Here is a 23,859-nt window from a genome sequence, read left to right as displayed (position 1 = left end):
GAAATCTTAGCCTCAGCTATGTGTGAAAAGGGCAGTAATGTTCAAGCAGATAACCAAATTAATCAAATCTCAGCTTCGTATTTTTAGGACATTTATCAATCTCTTTGTCCAGAATTCCTTTCATTAGTAGGTCTAACCTGCTAAACCTTCAAAAAGTGTTGCCTACAAGAATTATAGAGAAGGGAAATAAGTGTTTAAATTCTTCGTAGCTTAGATGTTGCTAGTGAATTACAAGGAAGAATTTACCCTGTTCCTGTAGTGAACTGTTCCAGACTGAACTGATATCCAAGCAATAAAAAAGCACTGAAGTGCAAGGATCAGCTTACAACATTGCTGTGCCCGCACTGTGATGCCAAATTAAGGATAAGTCACATTAAAAATATGACTTACAGTGGTTCAATTAATTCTTGAATTCCCTGTTAACCAATTACTACTACCATATTATCAAACAGGTGGAGGTGTTTTGGAGTCTAAGGCACTAGTCTTCAGTTGTTGGTGTTAAATGTTTCATTGTTAGCAGCTGGTAAGATTGGAAGTGATGTTTAATGAACAAAATAGGCAATCTGAATGCACCCATTGAAAACCCAGAAATAGACAAACTGCTTTCTTTCTCTTCCTCCCACCTTTTGCATTTTTATTTACTTGAAACTTTGATAGTATCAAGATGTGCTGTTTCCCAGTCACTGTACTCACATTGCACTTAAATTACTGATTTCTGTGATGAGTATAGTGAGCCAGTTACCTCAAGAAAATGAATTAGTAAAAGCATTCAAAGTATATTAGGTTTTCCTTTTCTTTATTCTTGTTATAGCAAAAGAAATATGTTATTTCTCATTCATTTCTCTTCTTCCTTCTCCTTCTTTACTTAAATATTAGACCAGTCCAGTCTCTTATAGCATAGTGTGGATTCTGATGAAATTCTTGTATCCTATCCTTCCGAGTCAGAGACAGTGTGTCATATCACCTGGAGGCAGTTGTGGTTGTGCTGATGGATGATCTCTTTATACCTACTGGCAAAAAATCAGATTTCCATGGTAACACTAGGCTTTGTCACCAAGGTGTAATTGAACCAAAAGTGCGACAAACTATTGTGCTGTTGTAAACCGTTGTCTAGCTACTGCAGACGAAATCTTACCTTGACACTGTTATTTCCTTCTGGACAAGAGAGTAGCAAAGGTCGTCTACTACTTCTCTCAGCCTTGATGCAGAGCACAAAATGACTGTAAAGTCTAGGATATCTTGGTTAAGGCTAAAAGCAAAAGAAAGCTGGAGTGTGCCTGGAAAAGGAGTACCAAATTTTCCTCTGAGACATTTTTCACCAGGGGAAGAGCTTGGCTGTTTCAGGCTCAGCTTCAAGTAGTCTGTTCTCCCTCCAATATAATGTGATTTCATATTACACTGGAAGGTGCTTTCTTCTGCTGAAATGAGAATACTTGATAGCAAGCAAGTATTTGTATTGTTATGGGTTGTCAGGTATCATTCAGCTATTCCCATACCTGAAAGAAACTGGTCCTGAGGGAAGAGCATTCAACATGAGTTCAGTGCATGCTCTGGAGAGCTCAAGGATATAGGAAAAAGAATCCTTAACCGGTTAATTTGTCCAAAGCATCTTCTCCTATTGTGATCTCAGTATGTCATAATGGAGTCTGAACAGGGGCAAGAAACATCATCTGTCCCTGGCTAGCCACCACTGACAACAGGCATAGTATATAAACTTCCATCTCCTCAAAACTAACCATAACGATGTGATTTGCCTGGAAAGAAACAGGGAAACTCTTAGGAAAGTTTTCAAACAAGAGATTAGCAGCATCTTGCCATTTTGGTAGCTATCTGCACAAAGCAACCTTTTTCTCATTCTTTAAACTGGATTTTGCCCAGATTTCACCACTATTCCCTACCATGCAATCAGTGGGCCGCATGCAATACTCCTGAAGCTTAGCGGTAAATTTCAGGTGCTCTTTTGGCACTGTCTTTGCAGGGATAACCTCAGAAACCCCCTGCTCTGGAAGCTTAGAAGGGGTTTAATGCAGTAGATGTCCCTCTTTACAGGCCTTTTCTCAGCTGAAAAAAAGAAATAGCTATGTGGCCTAAAAATGTTCCCTTCACATCAACTCCTGAGTGGATCCTTCAGAAAGAGAGTAGCATGGAGGAGTGTCAGAGAAGCTATCATCGTACATTTGATTCATTTGGTATATTGCACTTGAAGATTATGGCAATCTGAAATGTGTAGATGAGTAGAAGGGAGAACTGAAAATCCAGAGGCTAAGGCTTTTCTTCAGAGTACTCCCACTACCTCTTTGTGAGGGTTGTCAGATTCCTGAATGCCTGGTGGTCCCGTAGCCCTAGTGATGACCTCTTTGTTTTGCACCAAACCTCTCTTCCTAAGAAGAAATGCTGCAGCATTTTGGAATGTGTTTCAGTAACGTAAGCAATAAAGTTTTAAGATAAATTGTTTGTTATGAAGACATTGAAGGGAAAAACCTATACAGTATAACACGTAAGTAGAGCACCTAGCAATAATTTTGCTTTGGGTATAAGAGATAATGGCCTATGTTTTGGTGGTAATAAAAATGTTCTATTAAGTTCTCTGAACCCATTGCAATGTGATAGAAAACAGCAAATGATGAAACAGTGTTTTGAGGGGAGCTTACACATTCAGCAAGCATAAAATAAACATATTAAAATAGAAAAAAAACCCTGATTTCCAGTACTTATTGTTTTATCACTTCCATCATGGGTATAGGATAAAAGAAAACTCTTACTTGCTTGTTAGAAGAAGAAAGCTCCTACTTGAAGTTCTTACTTGGCAGATGTCAGTTGAAAGCTCTGCTATGGAATATGCTGCAATGTCAAAGTCTGTTGGGTAATTTTAGACAAATGTGTCATGTGTGACATGGAAATATGGCATGCTGTACATTAGTGATTTCCCAAGTGTTTGGATCAGGTAGTAATGTGCTGAGAAAGTGCTCTTTATCTCTCCACACTGTGTACTTGTATAGCAGTGGGGAAAGGCTTTTGGTAGAAATTACTTTAGTCAGAAAAAGAATCCATTTACAATATGTGCCTTCTAACATCTTTCAGACAATGCATTGTATTAAAGAGGCATTTTTTGATTAATGTTTTATAAACATTTTTCAGCATGACAGCTTAAAGTCCCTGTAAAATTGTAAATGCGTGCATAGTGCTCACTTCCATAAAGTCAAATGCCATCTCATAAAGTCTAGTTGGATCCTGTCAGTGACAGTGACACAGAATCAGTACCTTGGAGCATTAAAATTAATTTGCTTCATTTATATTACTGCAGTGATAGCTAGATGAAAAGAGTCCTATATTTAAATTCTCTTAAAAATACCTTCAAATCTTTTAGGATTTTTTATTATTATTATCTTACAGTTAACTAAATGTAGTGAAGTGCAGCATAATATTTTCATGGGCCTTTTAAGAAGGTTGCTATAAAATGTGAAAGTAGCAAAGGGAAAAGGGGAGGACGTAGGAGGTTATACTGGGTGCAAAGCTGGAGGAAGGATAAACAGCTTTCTGTTGTGTGGGCTACTAGAGAAACAGTGGCCTTTGACCAGGGCTGATAAACGACAGCTTTGGAGCCAAACTGGAATACCCTGGAGCAATGGAGACCAAACAGGCCTTTGCTATACCAGACTGTAAGAGCAGTCCTCATACTCTTCCTTGCTATTGTTGAAGGTCATGGATTAACAGCTTCTCTCTTGCTAGCTCTTCCTCAGTTTTGCAGAGTTCTTGCGTGAAATGGGCTGAGTGAGGACACAAACAGGGAGAAAAATGAACTGGGCTCCATATCACAGGCCTAACTCACTTCTCTCAGCTGCAGTCAGACTGTGATTTTAGTGCCTGCTGAACTTAGTGGAGCTTAGTGATTTTTATTGGAAGTATCCAAAATTTACACTGCTACAGAATCAAAGGTCTTAGGAAGCAAAACCAAGCAGGCTAGAAGCATGGGAGTGGAGAAGAGGAGGAGGAAAAGGAAGAAGGGAGAAAATACAAACAGAAAATGAAGAAGAGCCTGAGTACCAGACCCAAAGAGCAAGGAGGAAGATGGGAACACAGGGGAGCACTGGTAGGAGAAGCATAGCCAAATAAAGGAGAAGAGGGAAATTCAGGGTAAAAGGCTGGGAATACCAATGATCTTGTTTGTAAGGGATATCTGTGGAATGATCTCAGTGCTTCCTCCCTTCCGCTGCATTTCTCTGCAGTCCTGGTCAGGTGAGGTGCTGTTTCTCACCCAGCTGGGCACCACATTTCCTTTCTCTGGAGGAGGATGGGATACAGCCCTGACTTGTGCCTGTCGCAGTGTTTGGTCAGCTCTGATCCAGGAGTGGGACACACATTCATGCAATAAGGCTGTTTAAAAGATTTTGGCAACTCAACAGTTTGTTACACCCCTACTTTGAGCAAAGCTACCCAAGTTGGCATCAAACCACAGAGGAGCACTTTGTCATTCAGTTCTCATGCTATATAGTGAAGAAGGGTATTTGGCAGAGGAGTTGAACCGAGCTGCTGGAAGCCTCTAACTTCATAAACGGCAGCAATATGAATGGGTGTTTGTGACATGAGCCTTCAGACCATGACAGCAGTCTTAAAACTTAACAAAAAGATTGTCTATAAACTGGTAATGCCAGTGTTCCTCCTCCGGTGTCAATGAAGATGAAGACCTGCAGAAGTCAGTCCAATTACCCTGAAATGCAGATAAGCATGATTAATGGCTCTGTGAAAACAAAACAAAAAATCCTTACAGGCATTATTCTGTATACATGTGAATGCAGATGGCAAATAAATACCAAGGAAATGCTGGGGGAGGGGAGAGCTGCTGTCTGCTTTCAGGAGACTTAAGACTAAGGTAGTGGTCTGGGTTTTAATATATGTGATTTGATCCTGTGCAAAATTTTCTTCATCTTAGACTTAGTGTAGCTATCATACTCTGTTAGCACTGGAAGCAATATGCTATAAAAGATAAGGAAAAGAGTGAAAAACCCCAAATAAAGAGAACCATATCCATTTTGCTTAGAACCTTCATGCCTTGCTGTCTATCTGAAAGATTTAAACGCATTTCACTCACACTATTAGTTTTGTTATAGCTGAACCTGTTCATGTCACTACTGTTTCAGTCAGTGTTTCTGTTACAGCTTCTCTTAGTGCTAGTTCATAGTCTCATCGTGAAAATGCATTACAGGCTAAGATTCAGCATACAGCATCAGCCCAGGCATTATAAGGTCACATTTCTTCCTTTGATTTTCATTTTCTTTGTTGTTTTTTTTTTCCCAAGTGTTTTATAGATATACATTTTAAAAATACAGTTAGGGGTTTTTTTTTTTGAGAGAGAGGGAAAAGTAACTACTAAAATGTGTTTTTCCTAATTAGGAATGTGCATGAGTTTTATGTATTTGGAAAACATTAGCAGTCATACTGATGCTTGCAGTTAGTATATATTGCTATGAAAAAGTTTAGACAACATTTAAATAAATTAATAAAACCCACACTTTTGTTTAGCTTTCTGGTAACATTTCTGAGACAAGCATTTGTGACGGTAGTCAGTGGCTCTCTGTCGTGACATATTTTCTGAGAGATGCATACTGGCAAAGTTGGAATTATAAAAATCAGAAAGTCCATAAAAGGCAACAGGGTTTTTTATTTTCATTGAAGTAATTTTTACCTGCAAAAATTGTTATTATTTCTTCTTTTCACTAGTTAGTTTTTCCTGGTAAATAGCAAGAACTTTAATTGCACATTAGTAGCTTACAGGAACCTATTGTTGTGACATGTATTTAAACAAGCTGTGAATTAAGAACCTCTTTCCACCCAATGATCTAATTATATTGTCACACTAATTATAGTGGTTTGTATTTATATTTGACAACTTTAATTTTCTTTTCCTAGTTTACTGAAATAGCTTTCCTCTAGAGAATTTACCTTTTAGGCTGAAATCTCTCATCTTTTCTTTCAGAAAATGTACAGTAATTTAAAGCATGTCTCAGCCACTTTGGATCCATTCTGTTCACGTCTCTGCCGGTAGTTTTCTGTGTGATCTTAGGCTAGTCATTTTAGTGTTCTCTGATTCTCTGTAGGAGTCCTGTTCAGCTTACTAAAGTGTTTTTGGATCTATGGATGAAATTGCACTACCGAAACACCAGGTACTGTCTTATGAACATAAATATAGCATGTTCGTAGCTTGGGACTCTAGTTTATTTTTCTGTGGTTAGAGAACAGAAAAGGACCCACAAGGGTCAAGCTGAGACTTGGAAACAGGCAATAAAACCTTTATCTGTTTACAAAAACAGTCTGATGGGCATTTGAAGTAAATGACACTACTTAATATAATGCAAATGCCCATTTAATTTCTATCCAAACACTATCTATTCCCAAGCCCCAGAAATTAGTGTCAATAATAAGCAGCCCTATTGTGTGATAGATCCATTATGTTGTTTTGAAGGTAATTATAATATTGAAATTAAGCATGCAAGCCTTTATTTGATTTAATCTTTCCCTGGAAATAGCCACATCAGTAAAGGCTACTAGTATGGGGATGAGATCGTTAGTGGTGTAATGTGATGAAGCTAATGAAAATAATTACAAGAAATGGTGCTGTGGAAACATGAAGATTTCAGCAAGCCTAGGCACATCAGCAACAGTGGGGCACTGGTAGAGCAGTAATATTCAACAAATAAGCTGTTTCCTCTGATAGGGAGGAGGCAACTTTTACTAAGGGAAACCTGAAAGGGTGTTGAGAACAGGGATTTATCAAAGACACAGAGAACAGTTTATGTAAACATGGCAACTTTGGCTGATCTGAAACATCTGCTAATGGAGGAATGGAGGGCGTGTGGCACAGAGCTCAACTTTTTGTCATTTCTAAGAAAGGAGACACAGATGAGCTCTGTGAAAACTGTATGTAGTCTCCTTTGCTGCAAGGTTGATGCTGGTGTAAGATTCCTAGAATGACATTCAAGATGAGGTCTGTTCTCAGGGGGCTCCTGAGGAATGGCAGCTGCTTTTGTTGGTGATTATGCAAATGTCTGGTCAAGAAAGACAGAGGTGGTTGCCACTTTTGCCCACACCTATGCTTTGTGGAGCATGGTAGCAAAGTTCCAAGATTTAAACAGATAATTCTGAACAATAACATGTTCAAAGTAAACATAGTTGGTTTCATTACTGCAAAACAATCAAATTTAATTTTACATATCACATCATCAGGTGGGAAGATTATGCATGGAGATATCTAATAGAATTAGCACTGTTGAGTGCAAATTCAAGCTCTTAGGAAAAATGTCCCATCTCTAGCTCTTAACACTCACTTCTAGCATCTAGCAACTTCTGTACTCCAGCTGCTCCCTAACTCTTCATAGGCATGACCGCTTCATACTGCTTGCTCAGTTCACTAAACCTTTTCTCTCTCATGCTGTTTCTCTTCTAAACATACAGGTAGAGCAGAGAGCTTTATTCTTTAACATATGAGCCCTCACCTGCAGAGTACTTGACTCTCTACCTTGACCGCGTGAATCAAAGCAGGAAAGGCTGTCATTTGGGTACTCACCAACTGGAGGGGGGAGTATGCCGGGAAGAAGCGACCCTCCCTCCAGTGGTGAATGAACTGAAGAAAGGTTACAAGCAAGAGTCGGGTAGGTTGGATGGAGGACAATCATGAAAACACAAAACAGAGCACAGTGAGACGAAAGAGTAAATAAGCAGTATAGAACTATGCTCAGCAACCAAACAGTCACGCTATAGCAAAATGTACTTTATATCAAGTCAGGATATCAATATCAGGAGTTTGACAGCTATTAGCATAATCAGAAAAGATCTTTTATGGCATTCCTCTACTCCTTCCTTTCTGCCACAGAACTTTATCTACTCTACTTTTTTTGTTCATGTTCTCACTTGTTTGTTTGGTTTTTTTTTTATATATAAAAGTTCTGAGCCTTCATTTTGTTTCTTTTGGGTTGGGTTTTTTTTTTTTTTTTGGTGAAATGTCAATGCAACATAAAATGCTTTGCTTTTCTGTTGAGCTCAAAATCTGAGGTGAGAGTCTGTCTCCTGTTTTTCTGCCTGCAGGGATTCCAATGCTGAAGATAGTATTTGCGGGTTATGAGCACCTGTCCTTAATTTCCGTCCCCTTACTCATCTATCATCCTGCTCAGATTCTTCTTGGCAGTCTGTTGGTTCCAACAATAAAATCTTGGATGATTTCTAGGCAAAAGGTAAGAATTGCTGGTTTTGATTTATAATGGAAAGTGTGCTATGAGGAAAAAATAGCTAAACACCTCTCAGACTCCTCAGGTTCCTTCTTGGAGATCCCATGATAGGGATTTTTCTGTTTCTTTACTTCCTTTATGACATGATAGTCACAGTAATACCAAATTGACAAAGCTGAACTTTATCCCTCTTGGCTCTGAAAAGGTTCAAATCTTGAAGTTAGACCTCTATGGTTAGTTCAAATTATGAATTCATTCAAATTAAAAATTCAGATTATGCCCAATAAGAATGGCTCTGTCTTTAGCTAATAATTACAGCTTTTGATCTGTCTTATGGAGAAGTGGAAAAGATCTGTCCACTGGCATGAGAGCTGGGGAAATAAAAATGAGGGCACTTTCTAAATGGAATTGAAGCAGGATGAAAACTTTTTTTTCCTTTTTTTCCAACTTGAGTCACCCTTTACAATAGCAAGAAGTCTACAGGAATCTAGTGCATCACATCTCATGCCAAAATTATGCCATGGAATAGCTTGTAGGATTATAGACTATAATTTTTACCTCAGTGTCACTGGTTCAAATTATACTTATTTCAGTACAAATTGAAGCTATTGACATCTGACAGCCATTCTGTGATTTATATGAAATAATTGCAATGGTTTTAGTCAGGTTCTCAGAACAGTAGCAACCACCTCACAGAAACCTAGTCCATGCAACTGATTTTAATGCTGTCTTTAATGTTCTGAGATAATAAGGATCAAGAAGCAGTCTTTGACAGCCATTTTAGGTGAAGGTTGAGATCTACTATGGGAAGCCCAGTGCCACCAATACCCTGCATTCTCCACTTGTCAGTGGAGAAATTCTTTTTTTATAACTTCCATGTTTCCAATTTTCAGCAAAACCCACCCGGCTGCCATTTTATTAGCTTCACTCCACTAAGGTCACCTTGCTAACTTGAATGCTAAAATTCCCCAAATCAGTGATTTTTTTTTTTTTATGTGGCTCCACTTTTGGTTCCTTGAATTGTAAAAAGCAGGAAAACTTTCAGTTTTCAGGAACTGAGTCCAGAAATCAGATCTTGTTAAGATATACTTATTTTAGCATCTGAAAATGGAAATTTGAGAATCAAATCTCATTTCTCCATCCATCTGAAAAATATTTTTTTAAATTAGAAATGATCAGGAGACATTACAGGTTGTGTAAAGAAAATTCTATGCTATTCCTGCAGAAAGATAGCCTAAAGTTGACACAACCGGTGACAGAATGATCCGTGAAATGCTGGCTTCTCTTCAGCACCTAACTGCTCTGTGCTGCCAAGATCAGGAGTGGGGCTGGAGCTCATCCAGAGCTCCCTGATCCTCAGGGTGGGTAATGGCCTTTAGGGGCTGCTGTCAGTTGCTGCAAGTTAACACAGCCTTTAAACAGAGCATCAGAGAAGTCTACCAGTACTGGAGAGATTTACAGTTCACCAGCACTAGTTTCTTATTCATTAAGCATCAAATAAACCTCCTGTGCTAATCAGACTGTAATGCTGCTGGTAGAACCACTTTGGGGGATTGTTGTTCTGTTGCAGCAGTTTCTTCAGTTGGTCTTCTGTATTATTCACAACTGTTATTTTAATTACTCTTTGAAAAAAAATCAATGAGGTTGGGTCTGGTACAGTTATAATAAGTATAATAGAAGTGAATGTTCTGACTGGATAATGCTCTCCCGCTTTGAAAATAAACATGTCATCATCACCCTTGATGTTTATTCTCTATAAACACCTTGGCTTCATTTTGGCATCTCTCTTGCAGGGGGAGGCGGTTATCCAGTCACAGTACTCAACTGCAGTGACATTCTTACTTAATTATGATAGTACATGTGATCTGGTTGTATGAAATTGAATTTAAATATTTAGAGGTTCATCTACACTAAGGTATTTCTAGTTTGTAAGTATGGCAGCAGACTCTGCCAAACTACAAAGTTAAAAAATTGTTTCCCCAAACAAAATGTGGAGTGATGTCTCTCTCCAAAGTCTCTTGCTGAATAATATCCAAAAGACTAATCTCAAACGGCTAGATTTAACAATAGTTAAATGCTGGTGTTTCTGAGGGGAATAGAGCCTATTTATTTTTTAAGGTTTGGATTTTTTTTAAGGGTTTACATTTGTGCTGGAGTGTTTTTCAAGCAGTGTTTACAAGCTTTAAATGTACAATATTAAAGGTTAATATCTACAATAAGAAGACCCACCAGACATCTCTCAGACTGAAAATTGCTTGTTTAGTCAACCCTCCGGAAATAAGTCTCTCACTGGACAGGCAAATGCCGGTCTGTCAGGGCACTTCCCCCAAAAGACTAAGGAAAATAGAGGTTCCAAATTTCAGGAATTTGCAAATTTCACAAATTTCCCCCTCTCTCAGGCCAATTTGTCCTGCACAAGAAAGCACTGAGCTTTTGTTGTTGCAGAGCACACCAACAACAGGCATCCTTCGCAGTGCACACATCCATATACAGGAGCAGCTGAAAACCTCACACCTTTTAAGCCTGTCACATTTGCCTCTTAAGTTAGAGAGGCTGCTTCCTGCCAAACGAGAAGCATGATCACCTATAATTTGAGTTGAACTTCTTTCACACACTGAATAAATAGTTCGGCTACCATAGTTGGCTAGCCCTGCGGGAATACAGAACTGGACCCTGCCATCAAATAAAGGCTACTCTCCTCCTCAGTAAGAGTAGACTGGAGCTACAAAGATATCAGGTGTCCTCTGGCATGAGATTGCCTCTGGACTGATGGCCTTTGGCTTATTCTTACCTTTTCTCAGAAAGGCAGGTATAAGCATCAGCAGTGTGTCACATCCACCACTGCAGCATTGACTATACTGTGAGCAGACTTTGAGCCATATGGAGGGAGGCTGGGGAACTCAAAGGCGTTGGCAGAAGTTTTCTTCACAGTCTTTCCCTAAGTGGGTCAGAAGCTCTTTTATCTGTGACACAAGTGGTTTGAGTGGGGTCCCAATAGCTGCTTTCTAAAAGACATCAGAGACACCCACCCCTGCTTCCTTCATGGGCACTGTAGCCATATTCCTTGTGGTTCCTCTGTTAAGGCTGTCTCTGCATGAAGTGGTTGTGATGGGCTATCAGGGGAAAAAACACCCTCACAAAACCCCGAGTGGCCTGTCGGCTGCAGGCTGACTCCTCACTCGGCCTCCCAGAAGTATGCGCAGTATTTGGTTGCCCCTTATAAATAACAATCTTGTCTTATGCCGTTGGTTGTCTTTTAAGAATATAAAACAAGTATCTGTTTTGTTTACTGTTCACAGGCACTGAAGTTAACCAGGCAGCCCAAAGCACCCGTGAAGGTATAATGATGGAGATGGCCTGTGTCACAGTGAATGTATATATGTACTATACTGAACACACAGACAGTTGAGACAACTGGGTATTTGTGAATGTTGCTTCAGTGCATATTTTATTTTTATATTTATATATATATATATTAAAAAGATACCTGTTAAGTGCCTTACAGATGCATTTTTGGCAAAAGCATTGTTTCCAGAAGCCACTTTGTTGGTTACGGCAAGAGGTTGTACAGTATTTTGGAGTCCTTTAGTTTTTATTTTTCTAACTGAGTGACTGGTTATGCCTAAGAGCTCTTTCTTCCATTGCCCCTCCTTTGAAGCCAGGGTGCACCAGCTGTAAGTCTCTGTTTTAAACTAGCCAAAATGACCAGAAGCCTATCCCACTGCTAGCTTACCCTGGGGAAGAGCTTTCTGAAGGTTGTTGTGGTTTTTTTTTTTTTTCAAGATTGACTTGAATTTCTGTGTGACTCTGTTACACTCCCTAGTCATATGACTGTGACATGCCTTTTTCTTCTGAGTTTGTGTATACTCAGCATGGGGCCATCCATTGGATAGAAGCTGAGAAGCATGAATTATTTGCATTTGTTGACACAGTTGTCTAGACATTCCTTCAAAGTTAATGGTTTTTCAAGAAAATTCTTTCAATTCCATTGTATGATATTGTGCAATTGTATATCTTAAATGCCTCATGAGCTTCTTCAAAGAAATGGTCTGGTGCTTGGGTTATGAGTGAAGTATTTGTGTTTGCAGCTAGGAGATCTTTTCTAATTTACCCCTGAAGAACACAAATTTTTGTTTTTCGTTTTTCTTTTCCTTCCCCTGGTGCAATGCGTGGAGATCTGCAGTGACAGAATTTAGGATGCTAATGTTGAAACAGAGCCTTTATTGTAGTAAGTCAAGCTATATTTTCTATATTGCTGCATTGGTAATGAATAATAGCTTGTGAGGACAAGAAAGTTGACAATTTTTTTTCTTGCCAATTAAAAGGATCCTTATAGTAGCAGAAACACTATCTTTGCTAATTTGACAATCGATCACAACTTTTTAAAAAATCAAATGTTAATCTTTTTAATAAACTTATATTAAAAAAGAATATAAAATACTATCTCTAAGAGGAGTGTTGAAAAGAAAGGAACACAGGCATATATTTAAACATACAGCCAGCACTGCGTATTGTCTGGGAGATTAAGATTTCAGAAGCGTATTCTAGTCCAGACTCTGAGGTGTACCCATCTGCAAAAACTGTGCTGGCAATTGTGCATTAAAACATTAAAAGGAATGAAAGAAATAGGTCAAACTGGGATCAATATAAATGCAGAAGTTTCATGCGTGTCATGGTTAACATTGCAGTTAATGGTGCAACTGTGTGCAAACACCTAGGAGCAGATCTTTAGCAGACGTAAATTATCGTAGCTCTAATAAGGCTATAGCCATTTGCACAACAAGCTAAAGATTTTTTTTTGTATGACAATAGGCATGTGAAATTTATATCCTTTTGCCTTAGTGAAAAAGAAAATGTGTTTGGTTTACCTAGTCTGTTATTCCTAGTCCATTATTCCTGTGAACAACAGGAAAGTAATCTGGTACCAATCATCAGTGCTTTTCCTGGTGGTCAGTCAGTGCAAGACTGCTCTGTTGCCCTCTGTATGAGAAAATACTGGGAGCTGACAGCGTCACCTTGTTCAGAATTGTCATCACCAATAAAATGACCGGGTAACGAAGGTACGTGAGGTGGCGACATGCTGAATTCTTTTATTCCCTGGAGGGGGGTCAAGCTCCGCACGCTGAGCAGGCGAGAGGGCTGAGGCAGGCTGTCCACTGCCGGTGTCCCCCAGAGCTGTGCTCTCGTCTCACTAGCCAGTGATGCAAAGGGCAGCAGGCAGCAGCGAGCTCACAGTTTTGAGCAGCGCATCTCCAGATAGCGCAGTCAGATCCACCAACAGGCCAACCTGCGAGGTAGGTAATTGGAGAGAACAGCATGCATGTTTTTGGGCCAAATTCCAGGTTCCCCTTCCTTAAGCATGCTAACTGGTAGCTGTCTCCGTGGGGGGAAAAATTCCTTTATCTGGGCTTAAAAACCCTGCTTGCAGCAGAAAGTCCAGACTCAGGACAGTTTCTTTTTGTTCTGTTTCCATAAACCTGGACTTCCAGAGTACATAAGGGCTTAATCCCAGTCCCGCTGAAATTGATGACTCTCTGTGCAGGTTTTGAATGGCAAAGCAACAGGCCCAGAAAGAGTGCTCACTTTTCTTAAATATAAAGGAAGAGTTCAAGCATACAGTAACTTACTGTGGGTTGTGCCAGTGCTAACTAGTCAGAACACTGCAAGTACCCTTACTGAGCTACCTCTACGTACTGAATCTCCGACTTTCAGTACATCCAGCAACTTGCTTAGATTCCACTGAATGTGTCCTGTTTTCTTCGTTAATTTTTTTTCTACATAGAATATTTCAAGCTGGTTTAAGAGGGAGTTTTGTTAGAGCCTTTACAAAGTCCTTGTGGATTGCTTCAGGCAGCCTAAATATTGTGTGTGAGTGTTGGAGGTGTTGCTCTAAAGGGAATATAAAGCAAGACTGAAATACATATTTTAAATCCATACTTAATGAAAATTATGCATATCAATTCTGTTATGTTTAAAAACTGTTAAGATGTTTGTTTTATGACTTGTTATTATGCTTAAATGTCTTTAATAAACAGAAAGGTTTTGAATTTAATTTTGTTAAAGAAACAAAATTAAAAACAAGATAAAATTCCTTATTCCCTAAGTCAACTTTTTACCTCTGTTACCTGTGTTTTGTTCTTTTAAATTGTTTGCTTGTTCTTCAAAAAAGAAAAAAAAGTGAATCCATGAAATGTACAGAAATATTTTATGAACTAAGCTTGGGGAAAGAAAATCCTCAGAATACTGCAAATTATCATCAACTGAAATTCAACTCATTCAGCTCCACCAGTTTTTCAGGAGGGGGTTAGAACAGTTCTGCATTTTTTTAACTTCTTGGCTTTAAATTTAACCGAGAGATACCTGGTATCGAACATCATCAGACAAAACTGACGGCAAATGAGAACTTTAGCTATGTTAAAACATAAGGATTTTCCTGATCTTCAACGCTTTGTATCTTCTGCATATCTATAATCCCATCTAATGATAGCAGAGGAAGAAAAATGCCCAAACAATAAAAAAGCACTTCACAGGGAATCTTAGCACATTGAGTTACTCAAACATTTTATTTCCCTTTTTGTGCACTAAATTGAGCAGCTTTTGATGACCTCAGTAATGGGTCCAAAATAAATCCATTTTTATGTAGTTAAAATCAAAATTGTGGTGTGTTTCTCCTTACAGATCCTTTCGTTAGTGCAAGTAGGTTCTGTGACAGAAAAGGCAATCGCAGCAGAAGCTGCACAGTTGTGCTTGTTCATAGAGCAAAAGGGGAGTAATCCAGCAGCTTGGTTTTACAGCTGTAGTCCCCTACGTTATTCTGGCAGTCAGGGAAAGAGGAGCTGTTAGTTTTGTTTGTGTACAGTTTTATGTGGAAATATCTTGACAGCAGGAGGTTAGAAGGCAGGATGAAATATTGTCTGTCTGTATGCACATTTATTTATGTGCAAGTGCATAAAAGGTGAGCAGTTATATGTGTAGAAATCACTAGCAAGGACCAAGTCCCTGGTATACTTTTTTTTTTTTTCAAGACTGCATATGGAGAAAGAGCTACTTTTTTGATGTTATTCTGACATTAAAAATGAAATTTCAGACACTGAATTGTGTTTTGTATTGAATCATAATCTCATACAGAACCTTTACAGCAGATGACCGCAGCATTGTATTTGTAAACTGTGGACTATTTTGCACGTAAATAGATGTTGATGCATTTGGGAATTACAACATACCAAAGGGCTAAATCATAGCTTCTCCATTTTTTTTATAATCCACATGCATTTATATTACTATTATTATAAAGTGCCAGAAACACATACAATCCCTCGCAAACATGCTAAATAGACAAGAGACTAAATTCTGCCCTTGGTTACACTTGCACATCTCCAGTGAAAGGGCTGTTAAGCTGCAGAGCTTCCCCTAGGGAAGCTGTTTGAAAAGCCCTGCCATTGTTCTAACAAAGCTCGGTGACAATGTAGCACATGACAAGTAAATGAAGAGTATTTTACTTTAGATCTGATGGCCTGCCCTTTCCAGCATCTAACAAATAATCTCTTTAGTCCCTATTTTCACGGGTAGCCCAAATGTCGCAGACCAAAACTACAGCATCGTGTCAGAACAACGTCAGAAGAGGGAGGTTGTCTCATCTTTGCCGTTTTCTTGCTTAAACCGCGTTATTACTTGTGATCACTAGATTGTGACTTCTTTGAGGAGGCATTTTGAAATAAATTCTTCAAAGTTTATGTGTATGGTTCCTGTAAAATTCTCATTCAACAGAGAATACCTGGCAGGCTGGTAAGTGGTTTTCTGGAGGAGCGTGGACAAGAACTGTCCGATAGCTTTCGAGGTGCAGGACTGGAGAAAGCAATGCCATGAAATACAGGTACGAGGCATTGCTACAGGCGTGTCTGCTTCAAGCTGGAGTCTGGAGCTGTAGCAGAAGTCATGAAAGCAGCCTCTGAATTGTTCTTTTGCCAGAAAGGTGGAGAGTGAGATCTTCAGTGAGAAGTGAAATTAAATTTGTTAGCGATTAAAAGGACAAAAGAGATGTGTTGGAAGCACTTGGTGCCAATGAGGCCTCTCAGCTGCTCCCCTAAGCAAATTGCAGTCTCAGTGGAATATCAGCTTCTCAGTCCATCAAATTGCAGTAATCAAGCCTGGAGCTGATAGGAGCATGAGTCACCACTTAATTTTCTCATCAGTGGAGGCCAAATTTTCAAAATATTTTTAGATGCATTTCCACAGAGATTTCTGCCAGCCACTGACCTATAGAGTGACAAGAAAATGAGCTATGGCTGCTGTTGAGTCAGGCTCTGCTCCCTGTCACCTGCCCTGCTGACTGCAGTTTTGGGCAGGGAGGGCAGGTAGATCGAAGGCCTTTGGCACTGATATGCAGAAGAAAGCCCCACTGCGTTGATCCCAACACCTGGATTTCGTAAGTAACCAAATAAGCTGTTAATTCTTAGGCTATTGGGTAGGTTCAAATAAACTCCGACTCTGTGTTGCTAGCCCAGAGCAGAAGCAGGCACGAGATTAGGAATCGATTGTGATCCCTGCTCAGAGAGACAGCCAGTACCGAAGAGCTGCAGAACACAGAAGAGGCTGTGCATCTCCTAGGGATCCTGTGCTGGTGCATATTGTCCACTTTTTACCTGTGTTCAAAGTTACCACCTGGCACAACCATTTTTCACCCAGTTAAGAAGAAAAGCCTCTTTGGATGTCATCCTCTGTGGGTGGGCTCCATCTAGTATAATTGTAACAAAACCAAAGGCTTGCAGATGTTAGCATGCTGATGTTAGTTCATCTCTGTAAGAGAAAACTTACTATTTATGGACAGTTTTCTTATGAAACAGTTCTGAATTCTAAGGGAAATCAGCTCTCTTAAAAGGGAAGAAAATGGGCTGCCTCGAAGGAAAGACAATTTCATTGATGGGATTAAAAAAATTATGGAGGTCATGTGAGAACTGGCCTTTTGCCAGAAGAATTGCAGGAAATAAAATTTGAGAGTCCCGTGACAATAATTGGGTATGAAATTCTATTGACAAAAGCTTTTGCAGTTCTGTGCTCCCTCCATTTCTTAGCGTTGTGGCTGCAGCCCTTCCCCATCAGTGCATCAGTGTCCTTTGTCTGCTGCACTGCCCGTGCCCAAGATGTCACAAAATTCTATTTTATTTTATTTTATTTCCTGGTGCCTTCCCCATGTAGTTTTGCCACTTCTTGTCAATGGTGTTTGATGAAATGAGTTAAAGAATGTCTTTTTTCCCTATCTTCAACCTAAATTTCCCTCCTGCCCTTTTTTTTTTTTTTTAAGCTTGCCCCAGTTAGCTGTCCCTAACTGAACCTGTTGGTGTCATCACCAAGATACTCTCTTCTTAGAGACCCCCTCCTGTAGCAGCATGACAGGATAACCGTGACTGATAAAACCAGGGCAGCTTTCCAAGACGCTGCTTGGAGAGGCAGAAGTCAGCTTTTTGTGCTGACACTGAAGAATTTACCCACGCAAATTACAGTTCTCATGTTCTTCATTAGGACTCGCAGCTCCCCTGCATGGAAACACCCGCGTGCACACAGGTCTGCAGCTCACCGCTGTATCCATTATAGTCACTGTCAGTCCCTTGGGCCATCCCATGCTACTGCATGGTATGTTTTGCCAAGTTCTTCAGCAAATTCTCTCTTGTTCTGTTTCATAATGTTGCTTTAAATTAGAGAAATTTGGGGAAAACCTCAATATATTTCTTTTATAGAAAAAAATCTTTTTTTTCAGTGAAATATTTTAATTACTGTTTGTCTGAAAAATCAACTGTAATTTCTAAACAGTGGCTCAGAACTAAAAAGTGCATGTACAGTATTTGGCTCACATATTTGCTCTGCCCCTTCCCCAAAACATACCTGCTGTCTTTCAGGTACCTCACAGCGAGTTGCCTAAAGCCCCCTTTAGAAAACCACTACAACATCTGTTTAGGTCCAATTCTCTGATAAATAAAATATATCCCAGAGGCATAATAGTGTACTAGAAATAAGAGTATGACATAATTTCAGCCAGCTAATGTGATAACTCCATTTGATGCAGCTCACGGAGTGTTAATGTGGGAAGCCTGTATCTTTTTAGCTCCACTGTCTGCAAGCATTGTGCAGATCTCCCCAAGACGGAGCTAAATCCCACGTCCGCCACATGAGAAGCAGTGTGGGAGCAGTACTTCCCCAGGGCACCGGGATTTTTGCCACCTTGTGCTCACAAACTCCCCTCTTTCTGACCCCTCCAAATGTAAAAACATAGCTGAGTTGTGATACATGAGATTTTCTGCGAGTCAGGGGAACAGAAGAAAAGTGTTGCAGTCTGTAGAGCCTGACTTTTATCATGTTTCTGATCAGGTAACACATATTTGTCATGTGTAACACTAAAACATAACCTCTCTGATGATAAAGGGCATAAAGAGCTGCATATAAATATACTATAACACATCAATGTTCCCAAATAATATAATTTGAAGTATCTATCCAGACATTGTTTAAAAAAACAAGAAAAGTCAAATCTTGCTGGTACCAGTTTTTTTGAATATTTTTAGGTAGTTTTGTTTTTTGTTTTTGTTTTTTTTTTTAAGGGGCATATTACATGTGTAACAGGATGTATATTAAACCATCATCTTCTATAATTTCGTATTTTACATATGTTTAAGAATGTATTTTGCTTGCCTAGCTCTTTACTTTCAAGAGCAAACTCTCTCTGCTAATTCATCCCATTTGAATTTTTAGCTTTTGATATGTACATAAATATGCTCCAGTGTATTGCAAGCAGCAGCTTTCTGTGTTTAAAAAATAAATTTAGTGAGAAATTTAAGTATGTTCCAATACTAGTGAAAATAAACAAAAATTTAGTCTGTTAAGATGGCATAGTGGTATTCTTTGAAGAGGTGCTGCTTGGAATGTGCTTCCATTTTTTTTTCAGAAGCCCCAATTTAGGAGTTTATTGTCTTAGCAACAAAATGTTTGCTCTGAACAATCCCAGAAGCACAATACATTAGCAGAAGGAAAAGAGTATTTATTAGCCAATAATTCAGCTGTTATAAATTATGAGTGTAAAAAAGGAATCCCTTTCTCTTTCTTAAAACTTGCTGCCAGATTCTGGTTTCAATAATGCTGAGTAAGGTAAGTAACGTTCTTTTGATTAAGAGTCAAGCCTTGAGTGGTTTTCAGTTAAAGAAGACTTTATTAAGCTTTTTTTTTTTTCTCAAATTCATCTTTTTTGTTCTGTTTTGAACGGACTTCCATCTGAAGAAAACTCTCAATGACTTTTTAGCCTGCATTAAATTCCCCCTGACGAGCAGATGAGAGTTATTATTCATTTGCTCCAGGAAGAACTAATAGGCTTTGCCAAATAAATCATGCAGATCACCAAGTGTGCTGTTCATCCCTTCTGCACGTTATGGCTTAAAAATCATGATGGTTGTCCTTTAAAAATGAAAAGTCAGATCAGTCATTTGACTTGAGGAGAAATATTTGGACCGGTGGCTGTCGTGGGCCTCAGGTTTGTTGTTTGCAGCTCAGGAGAGGATGGAGGGCTGGTGAGTGTGGATGTTGGGCTTCCAGGAATTTGCTCCTTCAGCTCTTTTTGCCCTGTCTACACAGGGGTACCCGAGGGTCGGTTGCTTGAGTGAGGCCGACCCTCCCAGCGCCTCTCAGGGGGCTCTGCGCCCCCTGAACCGGGACGGGGGGCCCTGCCCGGACGCCCCCTCCCTGCTGGGGGCAGCCAGGGCCGCAGGGCCTGCCCCGGCGGCTTCGCGCTCGCAGCTGCCTCTCCCCCCAGAAGATGGCGGCGCTTGGGCGAACCGCCGTCTCCCTTCCCCCCGTCGCCGTGGGGCGGGCAGGGTCTGACTCCCACCCCCTCCACCCCAGCCGAGCGTTAACGGCCCCGGCGCTGCCCCTCCGGCACCGGCCCGGCCCAGGGGGGAAGGGGGCCCGGCGCGGCCGCCATCGCCGGTGCAAGGCTGCCCCCTGGCGGCGGCGCGGGGGAGCCGGCGGCGGGGCGCGCGGCTGCGGGTCGGTTTTCCCCGCTTTTATGCGAATTAACGAGGGGCCACGTGCGGGGTGGCGGTGAGGGCCTGTGGTCCCTCTGGTTCGGCCCGAGGAAGGGAGCTACGCGGGAGTTCCTGCCCCCGCCGGTGCTGCTGTACCCGCCGCACCCATCCCGCACACCGAGCAGCCAGGGCCCCAGGGCCTGCACCCTCCGCTGCCGGGGGCGAGGGGTCGCCGTTAACTCGTCTGACCGGTAGCCTTTGTGCTACACGAAGCACTGGAAATTACTGGTGACGCTTCACTTGACGGGGGTTAAATATTTTCCCGCTTTGGGCCCTGTTTTTGCATAATGAAGACCAGCAGGGTGACCTCTGCTGCCTTTCCCTGTGTACGACGGCCTCCTGTCCTCCGTACCTGGCGTCGCTTGCCAGCGCCCATCAACGTGCGCTGATGTACAGCAGGGCTGATCTCTGACTCGCCTCTGGAAGAGCCACACGTTTTCTCGACAACAAATTAGTCCTTGACGTTAGAAGGTGGTAATCTGTAATGGATATGGCAATCTGAAGATTCAAAGAGACGCTCTGTGATCTTTGTCCTCAGACGAGTAAGCTGGAGTCTCCCTTTCCTCCTACACATTATTTGATTGCAGTACATAACCTTGGGATGTGCTAATAATCGTTAGTCAGAGCTGATAGAGCCTGTGTGGGCCTGCCCTGCTCAGGAAGGCGGACATGCTCTAGAACGGCAGTAAATCAGCAACGCGTGCAGTTAAATATACAGTGAAATGTGGTTTGAGACACGAGCCCTCGTACACTGTATAACAAAATGCTTTGAGAGAGTCACACGTGCGCTAATGAGGAAAGAGGGCTGCTGCAATGAGACCTGTGAAGGGGAAATGATTCAGCAGCAGGAAAGAGCTGGGAGAGATCCCTGAGCGGCTCGTGGTCTGAGGGCAGTCGTGACCGCCCAGGTCCTCCTCTGCCCTCTCGGAGGTGATGCAGTGCCTCGGAGGGAGAGAAAGGAAGGGAGCCCTGCAGAGCTCTCCAGACACGGTGATGTTCAGACTGAGCAAGGCAGCACAGGCAGCGTCTTCCCTGTGCTCAGTTTGCTGGGGGATGTGCTGAATGTTTTCCTCTCCGGGTTCCTGGCCTTGCTGCTTTGCCTCCCTTGGTTTGTGTGGTCTTAAGTCATTGCAGAAACTGTGCCAAAAGGGCTGGCCAAGCCACCCAGATGGATCTCCATGATGCCTGGGGCCTCCTCCTGCACTGCTCTGGGGAGAAAGCTGCTGCTGCTGAGAGCCTGAGCTTGCACATCCCTGCCAGCCACAATAGCTGGGCCCCTCTGGCTTCTGGGAGTCTTGTCACCCATTTTGGAGCCGACCAAATCAGTGCATGTTTGGCTTTTTTTGCGTACTAGTGACAATGCAACCAATGCAGGAATTGTCCGCAATGACTAATCGTGTTGTGCCAACTGCGTTGCTTAATGCAGCCTCTCCACATTTAGTACTGGAGGGCTGCAGTACACATGATGTACTGGAGGGCTGCAGGAATCACAGTGACACGAGGTAGGAAAAGGAGTGTGCAAGTAAGGGCATGATGAACGGGTATGTCTGTATGTAACTTAGTTATTTTCTAATTTTGTTGGGTTTGTTTTGTTTGTTTTTTGGTTGTTTTTTTTTTTTTTTTAGTTAAGATAGCTCAAGCATCATAATGGCATTAGAGGATTTAAGCCATATGAGTTTTCACTGCTAAAACTGCATTTGATGCCTGTTTGGCTGGTGGGGAGACAGGAAATGAGTGCATTAGAGCTGTATGTGAGCTGCTTTCCACACCTTTGGTCAGTAATTCTGATCCACAGTCCTGTCATTTTGCAGAGGTATGGCAGTCTAACATGGGCCACAGACAGCCGCAGGCTGACCCGCACTGGAGGAACTGTGATCCTCCGGTTCCAGCAGAACATCTGTGACCAATGCAGTCATGCACCCAGAGAGGGAAACAAGGCAAGGCTTTCACTTGTCCCTCTAGTAAAAACTAGAATGGTTTGTGCCTTTCTTTTCCTAATTCTGTCATTTTTTTTCCCCTTAATCTGTTCCAAATGTGAACACAGATGAATTTCCATACAAGGCAAGTCACTTAAGAATGTGGGCACTTGAATGGTTTGCCTTTTAATAAATTAATCAGTGCTCATGTTTTTAACAGCCTTAAGAAGAAATAAAACCTCTATCCCTCTTGTCATGGCAACTACAATAAACGAAACATCATTCAGAAGTCAAGGAAGAAAAACACAAGCACTTTGGGTCTCAGCCAAGTCCACAAAGTAGCAAAACTCATGACTAATTCAAAGGACCTGTGTCCCTCAGAGCTCACCATTACTGGTTTTACTACTAATAGTACTGGAGCTGCATAAATTTAACAGAAGGCAGAGTCTGGTGGTGTCGAAGTGCCACTATCCTAATCAAACATCTCCTTGAGGCCTTCACTTGCTCCAGTCAGCCTGGCAAGAAGCGGTGTTGGGTCATGGGGAAAGAGCTGGGGAGAGGAAGGTTACAGGTTTATAGCTATAGCAGTCTGGTAACATTAAACCTAGAGACATAGCGGAAGAGGCCATAGGTATTTGTAATTTATTCATAAACAGCTATGCCATCATAAGAAACTTTTTAAAATAATATGTGATAGTTCTTTAAATATTTAAGAGTTTGTTGACCTATTTTCTCAGTTAATTAGGATTTTGGGGGCTGCATTAACAATGACTTGAATGCAGCCTGCTCTAATTGCTACACAGTTCAGCTACGCTGGGTTACAGAAACATGATTTCTCTTTCAGGCATACGATGCAGGAGAGGAATGCCATTGTAAGTGTCTAGACTTGCACTGAAAAACCTGTAGACTTTCTAGTAGATAGTGCTTAAGCTCAGCTTACTGAACATACAACCATTCACCTGGCATCCTTTTGAGTCCTAAAACAAATGAATTTTCAGTTACAGCACTACCCTTGGTTACTCTGCGGTGGAAGGGCCACGGTGTGGCCGACCTTCTCTTCAAAGTGCCGTGGTTAAGACCATCCGGCTCATCTCTGCAAGCTGCGTTTGTGAGTACACTTATTTTCTTACTCATTTAAGAGCCTAGGCCTAAGGCTTTCTAGGCCTAGAAGCTAACTTGATGGGAATTTGGCCATGTGTGTATCTCACAGCATTGTGTCACTCATCACAGTGCAGTCGTATGGTCAGAAACTGGCTCTTTCTGAACACTAGTAGAAGGCACTAATAGCAACAGGTGCACTACGTTCATCACAGGTAGAGGTTTGAGTAGGAGAACTCATCGATGTCCCACCTGTCTCCTCTGAAGCCAATGGCAAGGTAAGGAAGGACGTGAGAGCAGAGCTTTGACTGATTATCAAGCCTGAAGATGGCTGGTTAGTTGGAGATGGCCACAGGGTCCTCCTGACAGAGGGGGGTGTTGCCAGCAGGAAGGATGTGTGAGCCATCAGGGTCCCCTTATTAACTGCTTAGCTCGGGGGGGATTGCTGCGGGCTGCGAAATAAGCTGCAGCACCAAAGTTTAAGTTTGTCCCTTATTGCACAGCTTGCAGACCACCTGAGCCCCTCCACCATAGAAAAGGACACCAGAAGGAGTGATTCCT

The 23,859-nt window shown here is 41.3% G+C and overlaps 1 protein-coding gene across 2 annotated transcripts in view; it reads left to right on the top strand.

Annotated features, from left to right (window-relative positions):
- SLC10A7 (solute carrier family 10 member 7) overlaps nt 1–15,314 on the top strand; it is a 150,148-nt gene extending 134,834 nt beyond the window's left edge. Inside the window, exons 11-12 of one of the 2 annotated variants that reach the window (XM_086747457.1) lie at nt 8,080–8,225; nt 11,519–15,314. In XM_086747457.1, coding sequence (XP_086603583.1) covers nt 8,080–8,225; nt 11,519–11,563 — 191 coding nt within the window. In that variant the 3' untranslated portion in view covers nt 11,564–15,314. Of the gene's footprint in view, nt 1–6,095; nt 6,162–8,079; nt 8,226–11,518 lie in introns of those variants that run through there. The other variant, XM_086747458.1, reaches the window with a different exon arrangement.
- The last annotated feature ends 8,545 nt before the right edge of the window (nt 15,315–23,859 follow it).

The sequence above is a fragment of the Chlamydotis macqueenii genome, chromosome 4 (assembly GCF_036417535.1).
Source record: "Chlamydotis macqueenii isolate bChlMac1 chromosome 4, bChlMac1.mat, whole genome shotgun sequence".
Taxonomy (NCBI): domain Eukaryota; kingdom Metazoa; phylum Chordata; class Aves; order Otidiformes; family Otididae; genus Chlamydotis; species Chlamydotis macqueenii.
Note: the sequence above shows the minus strand (reverse complement) of the source record. Positions and strands in the feature narration are given on the sequence as shown.